General features: G+C 57.4%; 1 protein-coding gene across 4 annotated transcripts; it reads left to right on the top strand.

The window, feature by feature from the left end:
* Positions 1 to 1,368: 1,368 nt before the first annotated feature.
* On the top strand, positions 1,369 to 16,995 carry GPRC5C (G protein-coupled receptor class C group 5 member C). Of its 4 annotated transcripts, none has more exons than XM_032870704.1 (5): positions 1,369 to 1,461; positions 9,235 to 10,317; positions 12,894 to 12,988; positions 15,167 to 15,316; positions 16,946 to 16,995. In XM_032870704.1, exons 2-5 carry the CDS (start codon positions 9,267 to 9,269, stop codon positions 16,976 to 16,978), a joined length of 1,329 nt encoding a protein of 442 aa, XP_032726595.1. In that variant the 5' UTR covers positions 1,369 to 1,461; positions 9,235 to 9,266; the 3' UTR covers positions 16,979 to 16,995. The 4 variants fall into 4 exon arrangements, with proteins under 4 accessions (XP_032726595.1, XP_032726594.1, XP_032726593.1 ...); XM_032870703.1 differs by lacking the exon at positions 1,369 to 1,461 and adding an exon at positions 2,303 to 2,829; XM_032870702.1 differs by lacking the exon at positions 1,369 to 1,461 and adding an exon at positions 2,869 to 3,216.
* The last annotated feature ends 404 nt before the right edge of the window (positions 16,996 to 17,399 follow it).

Genomic DNA, 17,399 nt, shown 5'->3' with positions numbered 1-17,399 from the left:
ATCAGCCCATTGTACAGGAGAGGATAGTGGGGCCCAGGGAGGTGCAGTGACCTGTCCAGGTCACAGCTGGCTGGTAGCAGAGCTGCTCCTGACCCCTGGGCCCTGTCAGTTCCTTGGCATACTGCAGCTCATTGAAGAAAGGCTGGGATGGATGGAAGGAGGAACCCAAGCGCCATATATAAGGGGAGGGAGGGAGCCAGACACTCCCCGACAATCCATTAATCCAGGATCTCTCTGAACGGGGGTGGGGGGCGCAGTATCCATAGAGGATGACTTCACAAAGTGTTATTTTTTGGTGAAAATGGGAGTTCATAAAGGCTCCTATGCCTATAGGTCATTAAACTGGGTGAATGGCATTTGGGGGCACAGACAACCCTATACCTGGAGTTCTGGAAAACACCACACCTCTCACAGAACTTCCCTTCTGGCCAACGCAGGCTGCCTGTGTCCAGCAGCACCCTTCACCCCCACGGGGGGACTCACGGGGCTGGAGTGGGATGGGGTTCTCATGATCTGGACCTCCAGTCCCACCATCCCACACCCAGCTGGGCCCTGCCCGAGGGACTAAACCAGAGGGCACCAGGGATCCTGGAGGCTGAAACGGGCAGGTCATCTGCCCCGTGGGCCTTGCTTTGTTTTGAAGGCAGATCCTGTTCCAGGGTGAGACAGGGTGAAAAGGGACCCAGCAAACCTTTCTCGGAAAGCTGCCCCACATTTCCAAGGGTGCCTACTGCGCAGGCTGACTTGCCTCTTCACCCACTGCCAGTGGGTGGCCAGGAGCCCCATACCCAAACCTTACCCCTGCCTGGGCAGGGACTGACAGGGGAGAACTTGCCTCTTGGGAGAGTCCTCTGTACCTGAAGGAGTTCCAGAAGCCAGAGAAGATGGGTTGGATCCAGAATGCTTCTGCTCCCGGACCATTTCCCCTACACCCATCCCTGACTCTCAGAATTGGCTTTTCGCATATGCTAATGAGCGACCCTCCCTGCAAACTGATTTCAATACTTGCCTAGTTGATGAGAGCCACGAGTCGGAGGCCAGAGGGACTTACCGGCTCGCTTGGGGCTTGCCTTCCCAGCGCGGGCACCTGCCTGCACACCCTCATGGGAGGGTCGGGAAGACGTCGGGGCGGGAGTGGACTTAGGGGAGGGGGACGTAGAGTAAGGCACAACTTTGCACCAGAAACGCGCTGTTCCTCTTAATATTTAAAAAGAACGGAAACAATTCAGTGATTCCCAGACTTGCAAGCGACGGCAAGGCGCAGGGAGGGAGGCAGGTTCTAGAAAACACAGGGCCCCACCGCCGGCCCCGGCCGCTAAGCAAACAATCCCTCCTGGACTCCGAGAAGCCGGTGCGCGAGGGGAGGGGCAGGCCTGGGGTTTATCGCTCCGGCAGCTCCTGGTGATTCATTGAGTTTGACTCCTGCTTGTCGTAGATTGGGGCACACAAACAGCCCTGGAGGTACCCCTCCCCTTTCCCCGCGCCCTACCCCCAACCTTGCCACCCTCCTCCGAACCCGGGACCAGCCGCCTCCCCTCCCGAGGGCGCTCCGGGCTGTGCAAACACGCCCCGTCACCCGCCCCGCCACCGGCTGGCTCCCACCGCGCGCTGCTGGCGATCCCCCAGGCAACTCGGCGTCACGAGAACCAGCACCCCGGAGACCCGGCGCCCTGCCCTCCCTCCGCATCCCCTGGGTCCCGGCCAGACCCAACAACCTTTCCCTTCCCAGTGCGCCGCAGCCCCTCTGGGCCTCTCGCGCTTGCTAACTAGGCCCCGCTGGGCGCCCCCGGACTGCGCTGCCCACCTCCCGCAGAGCCCGCCAGCCCCAGGGGAAGGCGGCCGGAAAAATCTCCTCTTGTTTACTGGGCCGGGGACGTCCCAGACTGGATTCGCTTCCCCAGTTTTGCGGTTCCCTTTCTGCTGATTCCTGGGGCTGGAGGGGAAAGGGTGGTAACCGGCGGATCCACCCCGGGGCAGAGAGTGGGGGTGGGGCGGAGGGTACTAGAACTCGTGGAAAAGTCCGCGGGCGGCTAGAGAGCTGGACTCGGAGTTAGGGCCGATGCGTCCCTGAGGGCAGGGACCGCGGGGGCCGGGTTAAACACTGTACCTCGGGGAACTTGACCGTGAAGGCTAATTAGGACAAGTCGGAACAGGGAACGGGGACGCGGGGAGGGGAGCGCTTGCTCAGAGTTGGACCGTGTCTGGGGCGGTCGCAGGAAATCCAGGAGCAGGGGAGTCAGGCCCGGGGTGACGTTTGTTCACGGGTCCGAGTGGATCCCCGCACCGCCCACGGCGATAGGGACGCTCGCTGTGCGCCCTCCGCACCCCCATGCATGTTTGGTGACCCAGGTGCCAGAGAAAGGCCGAGTGTATTAGAGGCGGACAGTCGGTGGGTGGTGTGTCCACGTGTGCAAGCTCGGGGAGGGGGCACAGAAGACGTGACAAAGACGGACTTTGTGTCCGAGTGTGCGCCTCGCTCTAGCCCAGAGCAGCGAACTGTGCCCGGCGTGTGTCCCTCACGGAAGGGCCAGGACGAAGGTGACGAAGGCTCGGTGAGACGCACCAAGGGGGCCGCCGCGCGTGTTCGTGTGTGCGCGCGCTGGGACATGCGGGGCGAGAGAGCCCGCCGGAGAGGTGTGCTGGGTTGCACCCCAAACAGCTTTCCGGAGGGAAAGCCGAATCCTGAAAGTGAGTGCGCGTGAGTGCGCGTGAGTGCGCGCGCCCGCGTGCGGGGGCGTGGCAGTAGACAGCAACAACACTCAGGCCAGCTCCGCCAGTAACTCCGAGCTCCCTCCCCGGCCGGAAAGTGCGCCTCGCCGGAGCCTGGAGGTGAGTCGGCGGGGGGAGGGCCCGGCGGGCTTTGTTGCTGTGCAAACGGATTGCACATACCTGGAGCGCCGCGGCCGCGCGATAAGCGCCTGAATGGAGGTGATGTCACGGTGATGCAGGCGCCGGCCCACCCTCTCCCAGAGAAAGGAGCGGAGTGCGGGGAGAGGCCAGCGCCAGAAGGAGCGACCGAGTGCGGCCGGCCCAGCCCCGGTTCCCGGGAGAGGCAGGCCCTGCGCCCCGAGCCCCCGCCGGGGCCCCGCCACCCCAGGCCGGGGCTGCGTCTGGCTCCGCTCCCTCCGCCGAGCCCCTCTCACCCCACTCGCGCTCCGCTTGGGGCTGGAGGTGGCCCCAAACGCCGAGCGGCGCGCGGCGGGCGGCGCGTCCCAGGTAAGGGCTGCTGCCTTCCCGCTCCGCCCTCTGCTCCGCTGCCCGGAAGAGCCCGGTCGGGCCGGCGGGCCGTGGGCGAGGGCAGAAGCCCGAGGGTGGAAGACCGGGGCGCGGGGGACGCTGCGCCAACTCCGCTCGGTCACAGAAACTTTCCAAACCGGCGCAGGCTGGGGACCAGGGGTGGGGGAAGCCCCGGGCTGTCCCGAACTCCACAGTCGCTGCCCCCTCCACTCCCGCGGCCCTTTGCGTGAGTCCACGGTCAGCACTGACTGGTGGGGCGGCCTCCTCTCCGGTGCCCGGGGATGGGGAGAGCAGGTTTCTGTGGCCTAAGGGAATGCGGGAAATAGGATGGGTCCCTGCTCCCCAGGCTGGGGGAGCGCCGGTGCAGACCGCAGGAGTGAGGAGGGAAATTCTCAGAATCTTATAGAAAGTTTGGAATCAGATCATTAAGGAGCCCCTATTTCTGGCAGCTTGGCTCCTAGATCCCTGCTCCCCTCCCCTCTCCTACCTGCTAGGGCTTTTCAGGGAGGGGGGAGGCTTGCAGCCGCTGGGGTTGGGTAGGGTCCCTCCATCCTCAAGCCCGCAGTTTTACACCCCAGAAAAGCTGATCATTTCAGAGCTGCACGATCTTGGTCCTACAGCACAGGGATCAGAATGTGTCAAAATAGGGTTCTGGGCTCTTGGAGGTCCCCAACTTGTCTTCCTATGTGTGTGTTTGGGGGGGTGCGGGGCGCATTCCAGAGTGGCATTCCACAGCAGACCCTTGGATTGAAGACTTCCACGTTTCAGAATGCTCAGGAAATTTTAGCCCAAAGGTCCACTTAATGTGGAGGTCTAGGCTGAGGTTTTCAGAAGCCTCTCCCTCCCCAGCCTGGGTACCTCAGTACCTCCTAGCAGGGCATCTCTGATCCCTTTTATCCATGGGTTTAGTCTCCAGAGCCCTCTGGACAGGAGTAAGATGATAGAACTTCAGGGAGAGGAGGTGGGATTGGGGAGAAGGGAAGGAGATGGGAGGGCTGTTGCTGGGTCCATCCATCTATCCTGATAGGCTGCTGAGTGCTGGCAGATGAGGAAGGAGGATGCTCCGTGGTGTCCCTGGGTGAGCCTAGGTGCCTTTGAGAGGGGGCTGTTGGGGGTCACGGCACCTTAAATGTAACCACAGGTTGCCTGTCTATGTCTTACTCTGTCCTTGAGCCTGGGAGATCCAGAACAGGGTGGTGTTGTGAAGCCCTTAGTACCTTCTTTGGGATGGTCTCCTATGCCCTAGAGGTTCTCAGGTTCTGGTGTGAATGGCGGGTTTGAAGTGGGGGTTGTTCTGGAAAGGTGAGTGGGTCTGAGTGCCTCTGATCAAGCCAGTCAGGGCCCGCTGGGCCTCTGAACCCACCCCCTGCTGAGGCCTCTCTGCTCCCCTGGGAGAGAGAAACTGGGAGGAAGGGGATTCAGGAACTAGATTGGGCTGACTCAGACCAGAGCTGGAGGCTGAGTGGCTGAGCTGCGGAGAGGCTGATTTCAGAGGTGATTAAAAATATTTGTATGACTGATTCCAGGGAGGTGAAGCAAAAGGGCCCCTTTGTCCAGGAAATAATCCGAGACTGGGCTGTGCTGCTGCGGTGGAGAGGGAGAAATTCGTGGGGCAGGAGGAGGTCCCGCACCCACTCCCCTCCTTGGTCCCACTGAGAACCTTGAAGCAGAAGATGTGACTCCAGACTGAAGAAGGCCAGGGAGAAGCGGGCACTGAGTCTGTTCTGCGAATGCTTTTTATTTTTTATTTTATTTTATTTTTTTAAGATTTTTATTTATTTATTTGATAGACAGAGATCATTAGCAGGCAGAGAGGCAGGCAGAGAGAGAGAGGTTAAGCAGGTTCCCCATTGAGCAGAGAGCCCGATGGGGGCTTGATCCCAGGACCCTGGGATCATGACCTGAGCCGAAGGCAGAGGCTTTAGCCCACTGAGCCACCCAGGCGCCCCGCGAATGCTTTTTAAATGTCTACTCTGTTTAAGGTGCAGCTCTGATGTTTGCAGGGATGCTAAGATACACATGGCTTGTTCACTGCCCTCACACACCTTCCAGCCTGGTAGGGGAGGCCCTTGCGTAGAAGAGCCATCCAGGCCCAGAAGACAACCAGGAAGTGCAGGCTTTAGGGACCCGCAGGAGGGAGAGCCTCTTCGCAGAGCTGGGTCCATCTCTTTGCAGTGCTTTTCCCTTTTGCCCCTGCCATCATGTAAAAAGTGGCATGGGTTGACTGTTTGAATCTGTGTTCCTGGAGGTCAAAGGACCCGTGCAGAACTCTTCTGAGCCTCCTTCTCTAAGTCTGTTGGCCTCCATGGATCACTGTCCTAGGCTCGAGTAGGTGTATTCTTGTCTCCATACTGGCCCTTGGGTGTTCGGGGGGGGGGAATAGAGAAATGGGTTCTGTGGGGTGGGAATGGTTTGTTTCATCTGGGGCTGGTAAGTTTCAGGGCCTCTGAGCAAGCAGGGTACCGGGCGGGAGGAGGAGGCGCAGGAAGAGTTTCCTCTTTCCGCTCCCCACTTTGGTGGGGCAGAGAGCTGTGAGGTTGCTGGATGCTGGGTAAAGGTGTGTACTTCTAAGAGCAAGATGGATTGAGAAGAGTAAGTGACCAGAAGGGTTGCAGAGCTAAATGGGACCTAGCTTGTTGTTGTTGTTGTTGTTTTCCCCTTCATCATGATGTGGCTGTTAACCAGATTTGAACTTGTGGAATGGGCTTTGGTATCCTTTTCCCCTCCTTCATCCAGTCCTTAGATTTTATTTGGGAAATGATCTCTCAGGTCTGGCCGTTATGGCTTTACCTTTGGCCTCGATCTTTAAACGGGTGAATGTGTCCTCAACAAATTGATGGCCTGTGCATTTGGCCAGATTGAGATCTTAAAGCACAACCCTGGTTATTCCACGTTTGTGCAAAACACAGCTTTTGATGGTTCCCCATTGCCTTTAGAATGATGCCCCAAACTCCCTCCCTGTAGCATTTCTAGTCTGTGTCTCCCCTTACAAACTTGGTTCATACTTGATACAATACCGAATAAAATGCTGTTGAACGGTCTTCTCTATTTGGCCTTTTCTGACCCCTTAGTTGGAAAAGCTTCCACCTGGGTGTTCTTGGAGCACCTTTCCCTCCCCCAGAGGCAAATTCTGTTGTGTGGTACTTAACCATTTTCTCACACACCTACCTTATCTCTCATACTGGATTTTAAAAACCATCAAGTCATGGAGGAAAAACAAAATGAAAACAAACAAACCGTCCAGTCAGGGACTGTATTTGTTCATCTTCGTTTCCCAGAGCTCGGAGAACGACTGACCTTTGTCCCCCGCAAACGCACAGTAGATATTTTCTGATTGGGAATCGGTGCCTGTTTCTAAACTGGCACCCGGAGCTGGGAGGGGGTAAAGTACTGGAAAATATGCAGATACCTGGGGGCTAAGTCAGGGTGGCCTTTCTCAGGGCACACTGCCACATCTCCAACTCCACCACAAGTTCTGGCTGCTTTGCTGTGAGCCCCAAACACCCAAGATGGGGTTGAATGCTTAGGAAACCCTAGCACGGAATCTGCAAATCACCTCTCTCCCTGGAGTGGTTCGTTGTTCCTCCTTATGCATCAATCATCGACCCTTCTTTCTTTCCAGCACTTGTAAACACAGTTTATGCTTTATTGATTTACGATTACACAGAGTCCCCTACGAAAGCTGATGTAAATCTCGATGCAGGGGAAACGTGCTTTTGCGTTAGAACTGAGCTCTGACCATGCAGTTATTTGGAAACACAGTAAAGATGTTAGCTTATTAAGAGTTAATGATAGGTAGCATGGGGGTGGGGAGGAGCCAGCCTAACTGAAAAATGAAGGACCCAAGTGTGTCTGGGTGACTCAGTTAAGCGCCTCCCTTCATCTCAGGTCATGATCCCAGGGTCCCAGGATGGAGCCCCACATCTGGCTCTCTGCCCCGTGGGGGGCCTGCTTCTCCCTCTCCCTCCCGCTCCCCCTACTTGTGCTCTCTCTTGCTCTCTCTGCCAAATAAATAGAAATCTTAAAGAAAAAGAAAAAAATGAAGTAGCTGAGAAGGTCGAGATACCTACAGTGTTTTCAGGGGGTGCCTTGGGCCTGTGGGATATGTTAAAGGACTTTGAAAATTGATGATCTTTATTATGTAGATTCATTTAATTTTTGAGCTTTATTTTCCCTCATCCAGTAACACGTACTCTTCCACTTATCAGTGACAGAGAGACAGTTTCTGTTGACTGAGATTTAGGACTTTTGTTCACCTGTTAGAAATTAGGTAACTAGGAATGGTGATAAGGGGGTAGACTGTATCACCACCCGCGAAGGAGGAAGGAAGGAGGTGGGAAGAGTTGGATCATGCCATTCCCTTGCGAGCCACTAGTGGTCACTATCGTCCTGGGAAGCTTGGTTGCCTTTTTTTTTTTTCTTTTTTAAAAGATTTTATCTATTTATTTGTCAGATAGACAGAGAGAGTACAGGCAGGCAGAGTGGCAGGCAGAGGGAGAAGCAGGCTCCCCGCAGAACAAGGAGCCTGATGTGGGCTTGATCCCAGGATGCTGGGATGACCATGACCATTGACCCAAGCCAAAGGCAGCCACCTAACCGACTGAGCCACCCAGGCATCCCACTTGGTTGCCATCTTTCTGGGGAGTTCTGGGGACCCAAGAAGGGAGAGAGAGGAAGAGGGTTTTTTAACTATTTACTTGAACGTAAGGGGTGATTTAATGTGCATATCTGCATTTTGCAGTATTTTTGAACTTGGCTGTTTAGAACATCAGGATTCTCTGTTCTCCAAGTAAATTTAAAATCTTTCACTGATTAGATATTTAATTTCTCTTAACCTGCCACATTCTTTTTTTTTTTAAGATTTTTATTTATTTATTTGACAGAGCGGGAACACAAGCAGGGGGAGTGGGAGAGGGAGAGGGAGGCTTCCTGTTGAGCGGGGGGACCCCGACGTGGGACTCGGTGCCAGGATCCTGGGATCATGACCCGAGCTGAAGGCAGATGCTTAACAACTGAGCCACCCAGGCACCCAACCTGCCACATTGGTCACCTCCCAATCCACAGAGGGCTAGCCCAGCTGGTGTTGAGGGCAGGGGTTCCATTTTGTTTGCGGCTTACCAGCCGCTCTAGAGCCGCTGTTGACGTCGGGGCTGGTCCAATGAGTAGTACATAGAGTAGCAGGGTACCTTCCTAGTGTGAATGAAAGATCTCTTTTTTGCCTTCTAGCTACGATGCCTTAATGTGCTCCGTGACAATAAGTTCCTTTGGGCTTTGCATTGCCCTTCCCCATTCTTGGATTTAAAATGTTAATGCCTCATAGGAGGATTTTTGCATGAAGTCATTAACTCCCTAGCCGAGAAATTATTTTATCCTTGACTCCAGCAACCAAGCTAGACAAAGAAGTCTGGGTTCTGAAGAGGAGAGCTGACGTGGGAAGTGGGCAAATGAAGGGCAGAAGGGAGGTGGTAGGGAGGAATCCTAGAGAACTGTCTCTCTTCATTTTCTCTGGCTGCAGGCCATGCCTTTCAGGGGGCTCAGAAGTCCGTGGTGTGTGAATGAGCGCATGGTGGGTTGGCCATGGCCATGGGCATCACAGAGACGGAGTCTCAGGGCAGAGAGAAAGTGCAAAATGGGTGATAGGCTTGGTTTTGACTTGCTCTCAAACCCTGTCACCCTCAGCTCAAGCGCAGGAGCTTAGGGAGTATTGGGATCCTGGTTATGATAGGAGAGGAGGGAACCTGACAGTTCAGGGACAGGTTCTGCCTTTTCCATGACTAGGAACAGAGATGACAAATGGCCTTCATCTCATTTGCCTCTCTGGTCAGCTGATATGCTTCCCAGGAGTGCTGTGTCGAGAAGGATTCTGAAGCCTGGGGGACAGCCTTGTGATCTGCTCCTGCTGTGTGCCCTGGTTCAGGATAGGGGGAAGCAAGTGACTTGTGTGTCCGAGTTTGGCCTTGGAGGACTGACTTTGCCTTTTCCCTCTCTTGTCTCTAGGGACCCAGCCGGCGCCTGGCCTGGGAGCCAGGATGGCCATCCCCAAAACCTTGCTGACGTGCCTGGGGCTGCCTCTCTTCCTGTCCGCAGGTGCCCAGGCCCAGAACCGCGTGCCACCTGGCTGCAGCCCAGACCTCAACCCCCTCTACTACAACCTGTGTGACCGTTCTGGGGTTTGGGGCATCATCTTGGAGGCGGTGGCCGGGGCGGGAGTCGTCACCACTTTTGTCCTCACCATCATCCTCGTGGCCAGCCTCCCCTTTGTGCAGGACACCAAGAAGCGGAGCCTCCTGGGGACCCAGGTGTTCTTCCTGCTGGGGACCCTGGGCCTCTTCTGCCTCGTCTTCGCCTGCGTGGTGAAGCCCGACTTCTCCACCTGTGCCTCGCGGCGGTTCCTCTTCGGAGTCCTGTTCTCCATCTGCTTCTCCTGCCTGGTGGCACACGTCTTTGCCCTCAACTTTCTGGCCCGGAAGAACCACGGGCCGCGGGGCTGGGTGATCTTCGCGGTGGCCCTGCTGCTGACGCTCGTGGAGGTGATCATCAACACCGAGTGGCTGATCATTACGCTGGTCCGGGGTGGCGGCGAGGGTGGCCCTCAGGGCAACGGCAGCGCGGCCTGGGCTGCAGCCTCCCCCTGTGCCATTGCCAACATGGACTTCGTCATGGCGCTCATCTATGTCATGCTGCTCCTGCTGTGTGCCTTCACCGGGGCCTGGCCAGCCCTGTGCGGCCGCTTTCGGCGCTGGCGGAAGCACGGTGTCTTTGTGCTGCTCACCACGGCCACGTCCATGGCCATATGGGTGGTGTGGATCGTCATGTACACCTACGGCAACCGGCAGCGCAACAGCCCCACCTGGGATGACCCCACGCTGGCCATCGCCCTCGCCGCCAACGCCTGGGCCTTTGTCCTCTTCTACGTCATCCCGGAGGTCTCCCAGGTGACCAAGGCCAGCCCGGAGCAGAGCTACCAGGGGGACATGTACCCCACCCGCGGCGTGGGCTATGAGACCATCCTGAAAGAGCAGAAGGGCCAGAGCATGTTTGTGGAGAACAAAGCGTTCTCCATGGACGAGCCAGCCTCAGGTAGGCAGAGGGATACCGTCCCTGCGTCCCCCATCGATCGTTCCACATCCTGGACGGCGGGATGGTCGGAGCTGGTCTCCTCAGCAAGATGGAAGGTTCTCGAATTATCGCTAGTTTTCTGCCTTAAAGTCCCTAAATACCATTTTTTAAGGTTGTTTTTTTTTTTCCTACTCCTGTGGTTCATGAATATATTTTCACTAGAAAATTTCAAACACTACAGATGACCCCCCTCCCCAGGTTGTCTCCCCAGTTTTACCCCGTTCTTCCCTGTCCTGTCCTTGGCCACCTCTGACTGATATTTTACCAACACGGGCCTCTGTTTCCTCATCTGTAAAATGGGGATGATAATGGTTCCTGTTAAATCAGGCTCTTGCGAAGACTGAGTTAATGCTTGTGCCTGGCACTTGGAAATTATTCTAGACGTATTAGCTATTAGCCGTCTGTATTCCTCTCCTTTTACTATGATCACAACCACCCTTCCCGGACTTGTTTTTCCATTACGTACATATTCATAGTCTTAGTTTCCTTTGAAAGTCTTCTCTGTGAAGACTTTGTTTTTTTTTTTGTTTTGTTCTTAAGATTTATTTGTGTATTTTAGAGAGCGTGCGCCAGAGCACGCACGCAAGCTATGGGACGGACAGAGGGAGATGGGGGGAGAAAGAGAGAAGCAGACTCCCTGCTAAGCGCAGAGCCCCACACAGGCCTCGATCTCACGACCCTGAGATCATGACCTGAGCCAAAATCAAGAGTTCGTTGGACGCTTAACCAACTAAGCCAGCCAGGTGCCCCGATTTTGTTCTTTTTAACAGAAACACTGGGCCACATCCTGGTCTCAGCAGCACCCACTCTCCCCTGGCTTGTCCCCAAGCTCCTGTCCTGGCTCGTTGTGAATGGGATGGGGCTTTCCTGTTGGAGCCCAGCACTAAGGGCACCGGCCAGATGTACAGCCTCAGAGGGGTCAGGCCGAGGGCGTCCTGGAATTGGAAGAGGCGGGAATGGGTGAAACTTCTGAAGCCTGTGCCAAGCCCCTGCCTTGGGAGCAGCTTGAGAAGCAGGCGGGCAGGGGTGGGGGAAGGGGGAGGGGGGATCATTCTCTGGGTCACTTGGCTGCCAGTTGAGCTCCTGGCTTCCAAAGAGAAGAGTATTTCTCTGATATTTTGTTAACTGTAAGGACCACTAGCATTTATTGAGCACCTACTATGTGCCACGTGCTGTGCCTTTCCTGATGTGTCCTGTGGTGTGCTATCCTTAGCCAGCTGCCCACAGTACTCTTTGTCTGACATGACTGGGAACTGGAGGACAGAAAGACCAGGACAGCCCCCTGACCCCAACCCCAGACTGGTCTGATTGGGATGTTTTGGGGGCTTAAGACTTCAACTGCTTGGCTGTCCATCGCCAGCTCTGGAGTCTCTGCCAGGGGGCTGAGTCAGAGACAGGGAAAGTTCCAGAAGCAGAACTCCTTGCCTCTTCTCTACAAACTGAGATCCCCATTATTTCTGTTTTGGGGGAAGGAGTGACCTTTGTCCTGTCCGGCACTTCATCTGTGATCTGCCCACTGGGGTAGCCCCGGGTCTGCATACAGAGTGGAACCAATTGAGTGGGGGTGGGGCTTGGGCACCCATGTCTGCTCTCATCCTGGGTCTGGCCAGGAGGCCCTCGTAGTACTCAGCCTTTGTCCTCTCAAGGCAAACATTTCTGTTTTTTTTTTCCTCCCCCCCCCCACTGCCCCCTGCTTTTTTAGTTTAAATGGAAAAATCAATTGAGTGGGCCTGGCACTTAGGAAGCTGGCCCTGTACAGCTGTGGTCCCTTGGAGCTGCCGGCTAGCAGCCTGCAGGAGACAGACATCCTTCCTCCTGTCCTGCTCTCGGGCCCCAAGGGTTGGTCATCAGCTTTTCTCGGACACCCTGGGAACCCCAGCAGGGTAGAACAGATCAGGACACCAACATACCCAAAGGCAGGGGGAGGTATTCTTGGAGCTGAAAATAGTTCTGGAAACTCGCCAGGGTGCCACAGGACAGGGTGCGTGTACATTCGGTCCTCCTGGTGGGGCTCTGGGTTGTGGGGTCCTGGCGGATCAGCAGCCAGCTGTGCCCTGGGATGACATGAGGAGTCCCAGCCCGTGGGGTGTCTGCTCCGTGTACCCTAGCCTCTGGCAGCTAGCCTGCGTTGGTGGAGGCCAAAGCTGGAGCCTGGCCACCTTGGAAGGCAGCCGAAGGCCCATGTGCCCCTCTTGGCCTCTGGCCCCGGAGGGCGGATGGGGATATGAAGGTTGCTGACAGGAGCATTTTTCTTTGCTGAAAGCCGGGTGGGGGGGGGGGTCCTCCCAGTGCAGGAAAGCCCAAGCGGAAGGCAGGCAGCAGCATGCTCTTCTTGACCCCTGACAAAGGCATGCTGGTCTCTAGAGGGGCCCCCACGCCTGCAGCTACCCGCACCACCAGGTGGGCCACCCCTGGCCAGGCTTCCCCCTTGGGTCAGATGTTATCCCAGGGAAGGTGAGCCGCTCTTCGCTCTCCATGCCCCTGGGGAGCCCTGCCTGAGAGTCCACTCTCCAAACCACTCCTGTGTCTCTTTGCAGCTAAGAGACCGGTGTCACCATACAGTGGGTACAACGGGCAGCTGCTGACCAGCGTGTACCAGCCCACCGAGATGGCCCTGATGCACAAAGGCCCGGTGAGTGGGGTCCCAGCGTCTCTGTGGCCCCAGCGGCGCCCAGCCTGAGCCGGCCAGTAGTGAGGGTGCAGAGGCCAAGTGGTCAGTGCCGGCTGGGGTGGGAGGTGGTGGGGACAAGGCCGGCTTCTCCTTCTGGTGCGTCGGCTTCAGGGAGCGGAGCTCCTTGGCTCCTAATGCCCTTTTCCTGGAGTTGATGTATACACTGCCTTCAGTGGCACTGCAGGGGGACCTGCCCTATGTCCCTGGGCATCACACAAGGACCCCGGCCTGGCCCCGGGCTGCAGAGAAGGCAGAACAGTCCTCCTTGAGCTGGTGGGAGATGCCTGCGTTACCCTAAGGAGCTTAGGGAGGGACAAAGGAAGGTCTCAGCCAGGTAGGGAGGTGGCGTTCCTTAGTGCCCCCAAAGGCACAGAGGACCAGAAAACAGGTCTGGGTAAGTACTTCTCAGCCACAGCTGTCCCAAGAGGGCCTTGGCTCCCTTCCCCCCACAAGCAGGCGGCGGCAGCCCTCGACCTCATACCTCCCCTGGGTTCTGGAAACCAGATGCTCCATTAGCCAGTGGGGGGTGGGAACAGGAAGACAGCGGGTTAGAGTCTCACTCACTCCATATATGTTCCTCCCCCTGGGCTGGCAGTCACTGTGGGGAGAGGTCAGTGACCTGCCTTGGCAAGACGCTGGGAACAGGAAGCCAGGGAGATCAGCCGGTGGTGTTCTCAGCCCCCTCCATGCCGTGAGCCCCAGGGCAGTGCAGCGTGCAAGGAATATCGGAAACTCCAGCTCCAGCCCCTTCCCTTTCTCTGAGCTGAGGCAAGGAGTCTCTGAAGGACGGAAGCAGAGTCTGCTGGTCCCAGCCACTCAGGCTGTGAACCACTCCCCGCCACCCTCAGCTCCCCAGGATCCTTCCTCCAGCAGCTGTCCCAGCTTGGCCACCTCTTAGTCGCCCGGGCACACTGAGTCCTGCTTCCCCGGTGGTTGGGGATCTGGGCGAACAGGGATGTTTTATCTGACATGGTGATTCTCACAACGTGGTCCCCAGGGCCCCCCACCCCAGCATTACCATCACCTGGGAACTTGCTGAAAATGCAAATGGCGTGGAGCCAGGGGTGCGATGGCTGATGGTTAGCATCTCTTCGTGGCATCATGGTGACAGCTTGGAGTCTGCCGGGATGGGAGTTACCACCCAGAGAGATGAGCGAAGACTACAGATGGGGGCTCCCCACCCCACTTAAACACTGACCTGGCCCCCACTTGGTGAAGCCTGATTGGGTTTGATGGGGGCCCCAACCAAGTGCCCAGGTGATTCTGAGGCACACCCAGGTTTGAGGCCCACCCGCCTAGATGTTCTGGGAGTTTCCAGGGGCCCGTCAGCTGGGGATTGTAAACTAGTGGGAGGGCCTCCCGGGTCTGATTCCACCAAAGGCAGCTTGGGGCCCTGGAGTAGCAGGGGTTAGGGATAAGGCAGGTAGGCTAGGAGTTCACCTTCCTTCCAGGGCAGGCGTTGGGATGGGTGCCTCTGGACCCTCCCCTCCCCCTGACAGCCGTCTCTCGCCCACACAGGAGCCGGACCCCTGCAGCTCTAGCCAGGTTCCAGGCAGAGAATTTGGGCCTTAAGTCTCCACATTGGACTAGCCTGTTCAGGCTTCAAAATCAGAAACGGGCACGCACAAGACCTGCCGGCTGTCCTCGGCCAGGCAGACCTGCCACTCTGATGCCACTGGGTGTCACCTACTGCCACTTGAGGGTTCGGGGAAGAGTTCGGGGAGAAGGGAGACTGGGAGCAGTTCCTGGGCAGGTAGTGGCCACTCAGTGCGGTTCACTCTGCACTGGGCCCCAGGACTTGCCCCAGGAACTGGGAGCAGGAGGGAGGAGGCTCGAGAAGAGGATGGATCCTTCTGAAAACAGCGAAGCCCCAGGGGCCATCAGAGGTGACCGGAGGCCTCTTCCCATGCCTCGAGGCCGGGCGCTCTGTGGGGTGAGGGCAGGGGTTCCAGGTCAGAGGCCAGTCCCTCCGTTTGCAGAGTGGAGTCCCCCATACCATGCCGCCGCTGGGGCCCTGCTGGGGGGCAGTGGCGGGGGGCGCAGGGAAGGGGGGAGCTGGCCGGCACAGCCCTGCAGGAAGCAGAGTGTTTGTGCGCCCTGGCGGAAGCGGGCTGTGAGACCTCCTGTCCTTCCTTCCAGTCCGAAGGATCTTATGACGTCATCCTCCCACGAGCCACCGCCAACAGCCAGGTGACGGGCAGTGCCAACTCCACCCTGAGGGCTGAGGACATGTACGCCGCCCAGAGCCACCAGGCAGCCACCCCGCTGAGAGACGGCAAGAACTCCCAGGTCTTTAGAAACCCCTATGTGTGGGACTGAGTTGGCGGCCAGGTGGAGGCAGGCAGATCTGGGGAGGGCCCCGGCGGGAGGAGCCCAGAGCTCTCCTGTGGCCCCTGCCCCCTCAGTGGCTTAGAGCTGGGAAGGCCATCCCTGTCCGCCAGTGTCTGCTTGGGTGTCCCCGGCCCCCCTCCCCCACTCCTCAGTGTCTGTGGGGCTGAGGAGCCAGCCCAGGCTTCGTGCTCCAGCCAGATCGTGTTCTTGGGGTGGTGGCCGGTCAGTGCAAACATTTTCTGGAGTCTTCGGAGAGATTCCTGCAACCTCGAGAGATTTCTCAGGCGCGTCTGTCCTGGGTCTTGCTCCTCTGTGAGGAGCAAGGGTGCCTAATAAACACGTTTTTGCTTTACGAGCCCTTCCTCTGGGAATGTCATTTTTGACCCCGGGCTCTCTGTCCCTGAGGAGCCACCGCCTCCCTCGGAATCCGGCTCTCGTGAAGGCTGCTGCTGCTTTTTCCTTCCGTGCAGTTCAGGAGCTGACACCTGCCCACAGGGAAGGAGTTTTCAGCCGAGCCTGTGTGTTGTGTCGTGTGGCGTCGCGTGCGGTCAGAGTGGACTCCGGGCCCAGCGCCTGTCCAGGGTCTAGTCCAGCATCTGGGCTTAGCTGAGATCAGGCAGCTTTCCTTGGGGACCCCCCTCCCCCAGCCGTGCACGGGGTCCGAGCGGGGAGGGCGAACCCACCACCACCACCAGGCAGCTCTGCGGAGGGTGTATGTAAGGGAAGGCGGACCAGCTTCAGACCCTCTTAGGCGGGGACAGCCATTCATGTGCTCCAGCGGATGCGGTGCAGAGCAGCCGGCCTGTGCCTTCAGACCGTGCTGTGCTGAGCACGGTGGGAGCGGATGGCTCTGAAAGCCCCGGTGCCTGTTTACAAAGTGGGTTTCCAAAGGTGGAAAGGGTTGGCCAGTTCCGGTTGGTTTCATTCCTGGGCAGTTATTAACATGTCCTCTGGCTGAGTCCTTTATGATCAACAAAGCCTTTCCACATCAGCTCATTTTAAACCTGGCTGCCAAGAAGGGTGGACAGGACAGCCCTCGATCCTCTCTCCAGAGTCAGAATCCCAGAATTGTGCCATTTTAGGGTTGGACGTGGCCTTACAGGCAAGGCGGGGGTGTCCCTCTCCTGGCCCCTGTCACAGGTAACCAAACAGACCCACTGAGGGCCACACAGCCTCTAGAGGTGGCCAGCACCGGTCGGGTTTTCTGGAGCTCTGTCTTCCAAGGCCCACCCTGGGACCAAGCCAGAGGCCTGGGCTTGGATGAGCAGCCGCGCTCTGACCCTTGGACGCCGGCTCGGGGCTTTGTGAAAGGGGCTGCCAAGCCCGCCCCTCCCGAGCTTGGGAATGTTTCTCCCCAACGAGTCAGAAGCTATTTTCTGACACCGGTCGTAGGGGAAAAAAAATGTCTCTTTTGGAAGGGAGAGAAAGGTTGCCGGAAGAAAAACAAATTTCTCCCAGAGTTTCCCTTCTATGTCAGATCGCACTGGCCCTGCTGGGACTCAGACACTGTTTTTAGTAGAAGACGGAGCTTGGGCCCCCCCAGGCGGTAGGGTCCCCTTTGACTCTTGTTCTTTCTGGTTACTTTAGGCTCAGTCCCCGCAAAATAAAACGAGATGGTAGAAGCCCTCTTCCCTGAACCACACGTCGTCCTGATGTCCTCGTACCTCTGTCCGGGTTGGGCAGGGCCCAGCACCTTTCCCTTGTCACTGGAACTGGGAGGGACCGGAGGCCACCAACAGGAAGCAGAGGACTGAGTGGGGTCCTGTGAAGCCTCGAGGTGTGTGGCTAGGGCCCCAGGGCCAGTCCCTTTGCTGCCCAGCCCGCGTCTCCTGAACCCCCACGTGACTGAGGCTACAAGGATCTACAGAACTGCCCAGCCCGTCTCCGTCTGCTCTCGACACCCTTCCCCCAGTCACAGCCCGTGTGTCCCCACGCTGTGGTTCTCCAGATGGCCATCCTCAGATGCCCTGTCTTCACACCACGGGCCTTCCTGGCTGTCTTGGTGTCCAGCGTCAGCTTGCCCCGCCTGCGCCTGGGTGTT

This window comes from Lontra canadensis, unplaced genomic scaffold (genome assembly GCF_010015895.1).
Source record: "Lontra canadensis isolate GAN:19392208 unplaced genomic scaffold, GSC_riverotter_1.0 scaffold41, whole genome shotgun sequence".
NCBI classification, from domain to species: domain Eukaryota; kingdom Metazoa; phylum Chordata; class Mammalia; order Carnivora; family Mustelidae; genus Lontra; species Lontra canadensis.
The sequence above is the reverse complement of the archived record's forward strand: the minus strand, read 5'-3'. Positions and strand labels throughout refer to the sequence as shown.

Bases quoted from the DNA above. Each gene is read 5' to 3' on its own strand.
- GPRC5C (XM_032870702.1), top strand. From the start codon at position 2,943: ATGCAGGCGCCGGCCCACCCTCTCCCAGAGAAAGGAGCGGAGTGCGGG. The intron at 10,318-12,893 runs GTAGGCAGAGGG...GTCTCTTTGCAG, and splicing joins CATGGACGAGCCAGCCTCAG to CTAAGAGACCGGTGTCACCA. The intron at 12,989-15,166 runs GTGAGTGGGGTC...CCTTCCTTCCAG, and splicing joins CCCTGATGCACAAAGGCCCG to TCCGAAGGATCTTATGACGT.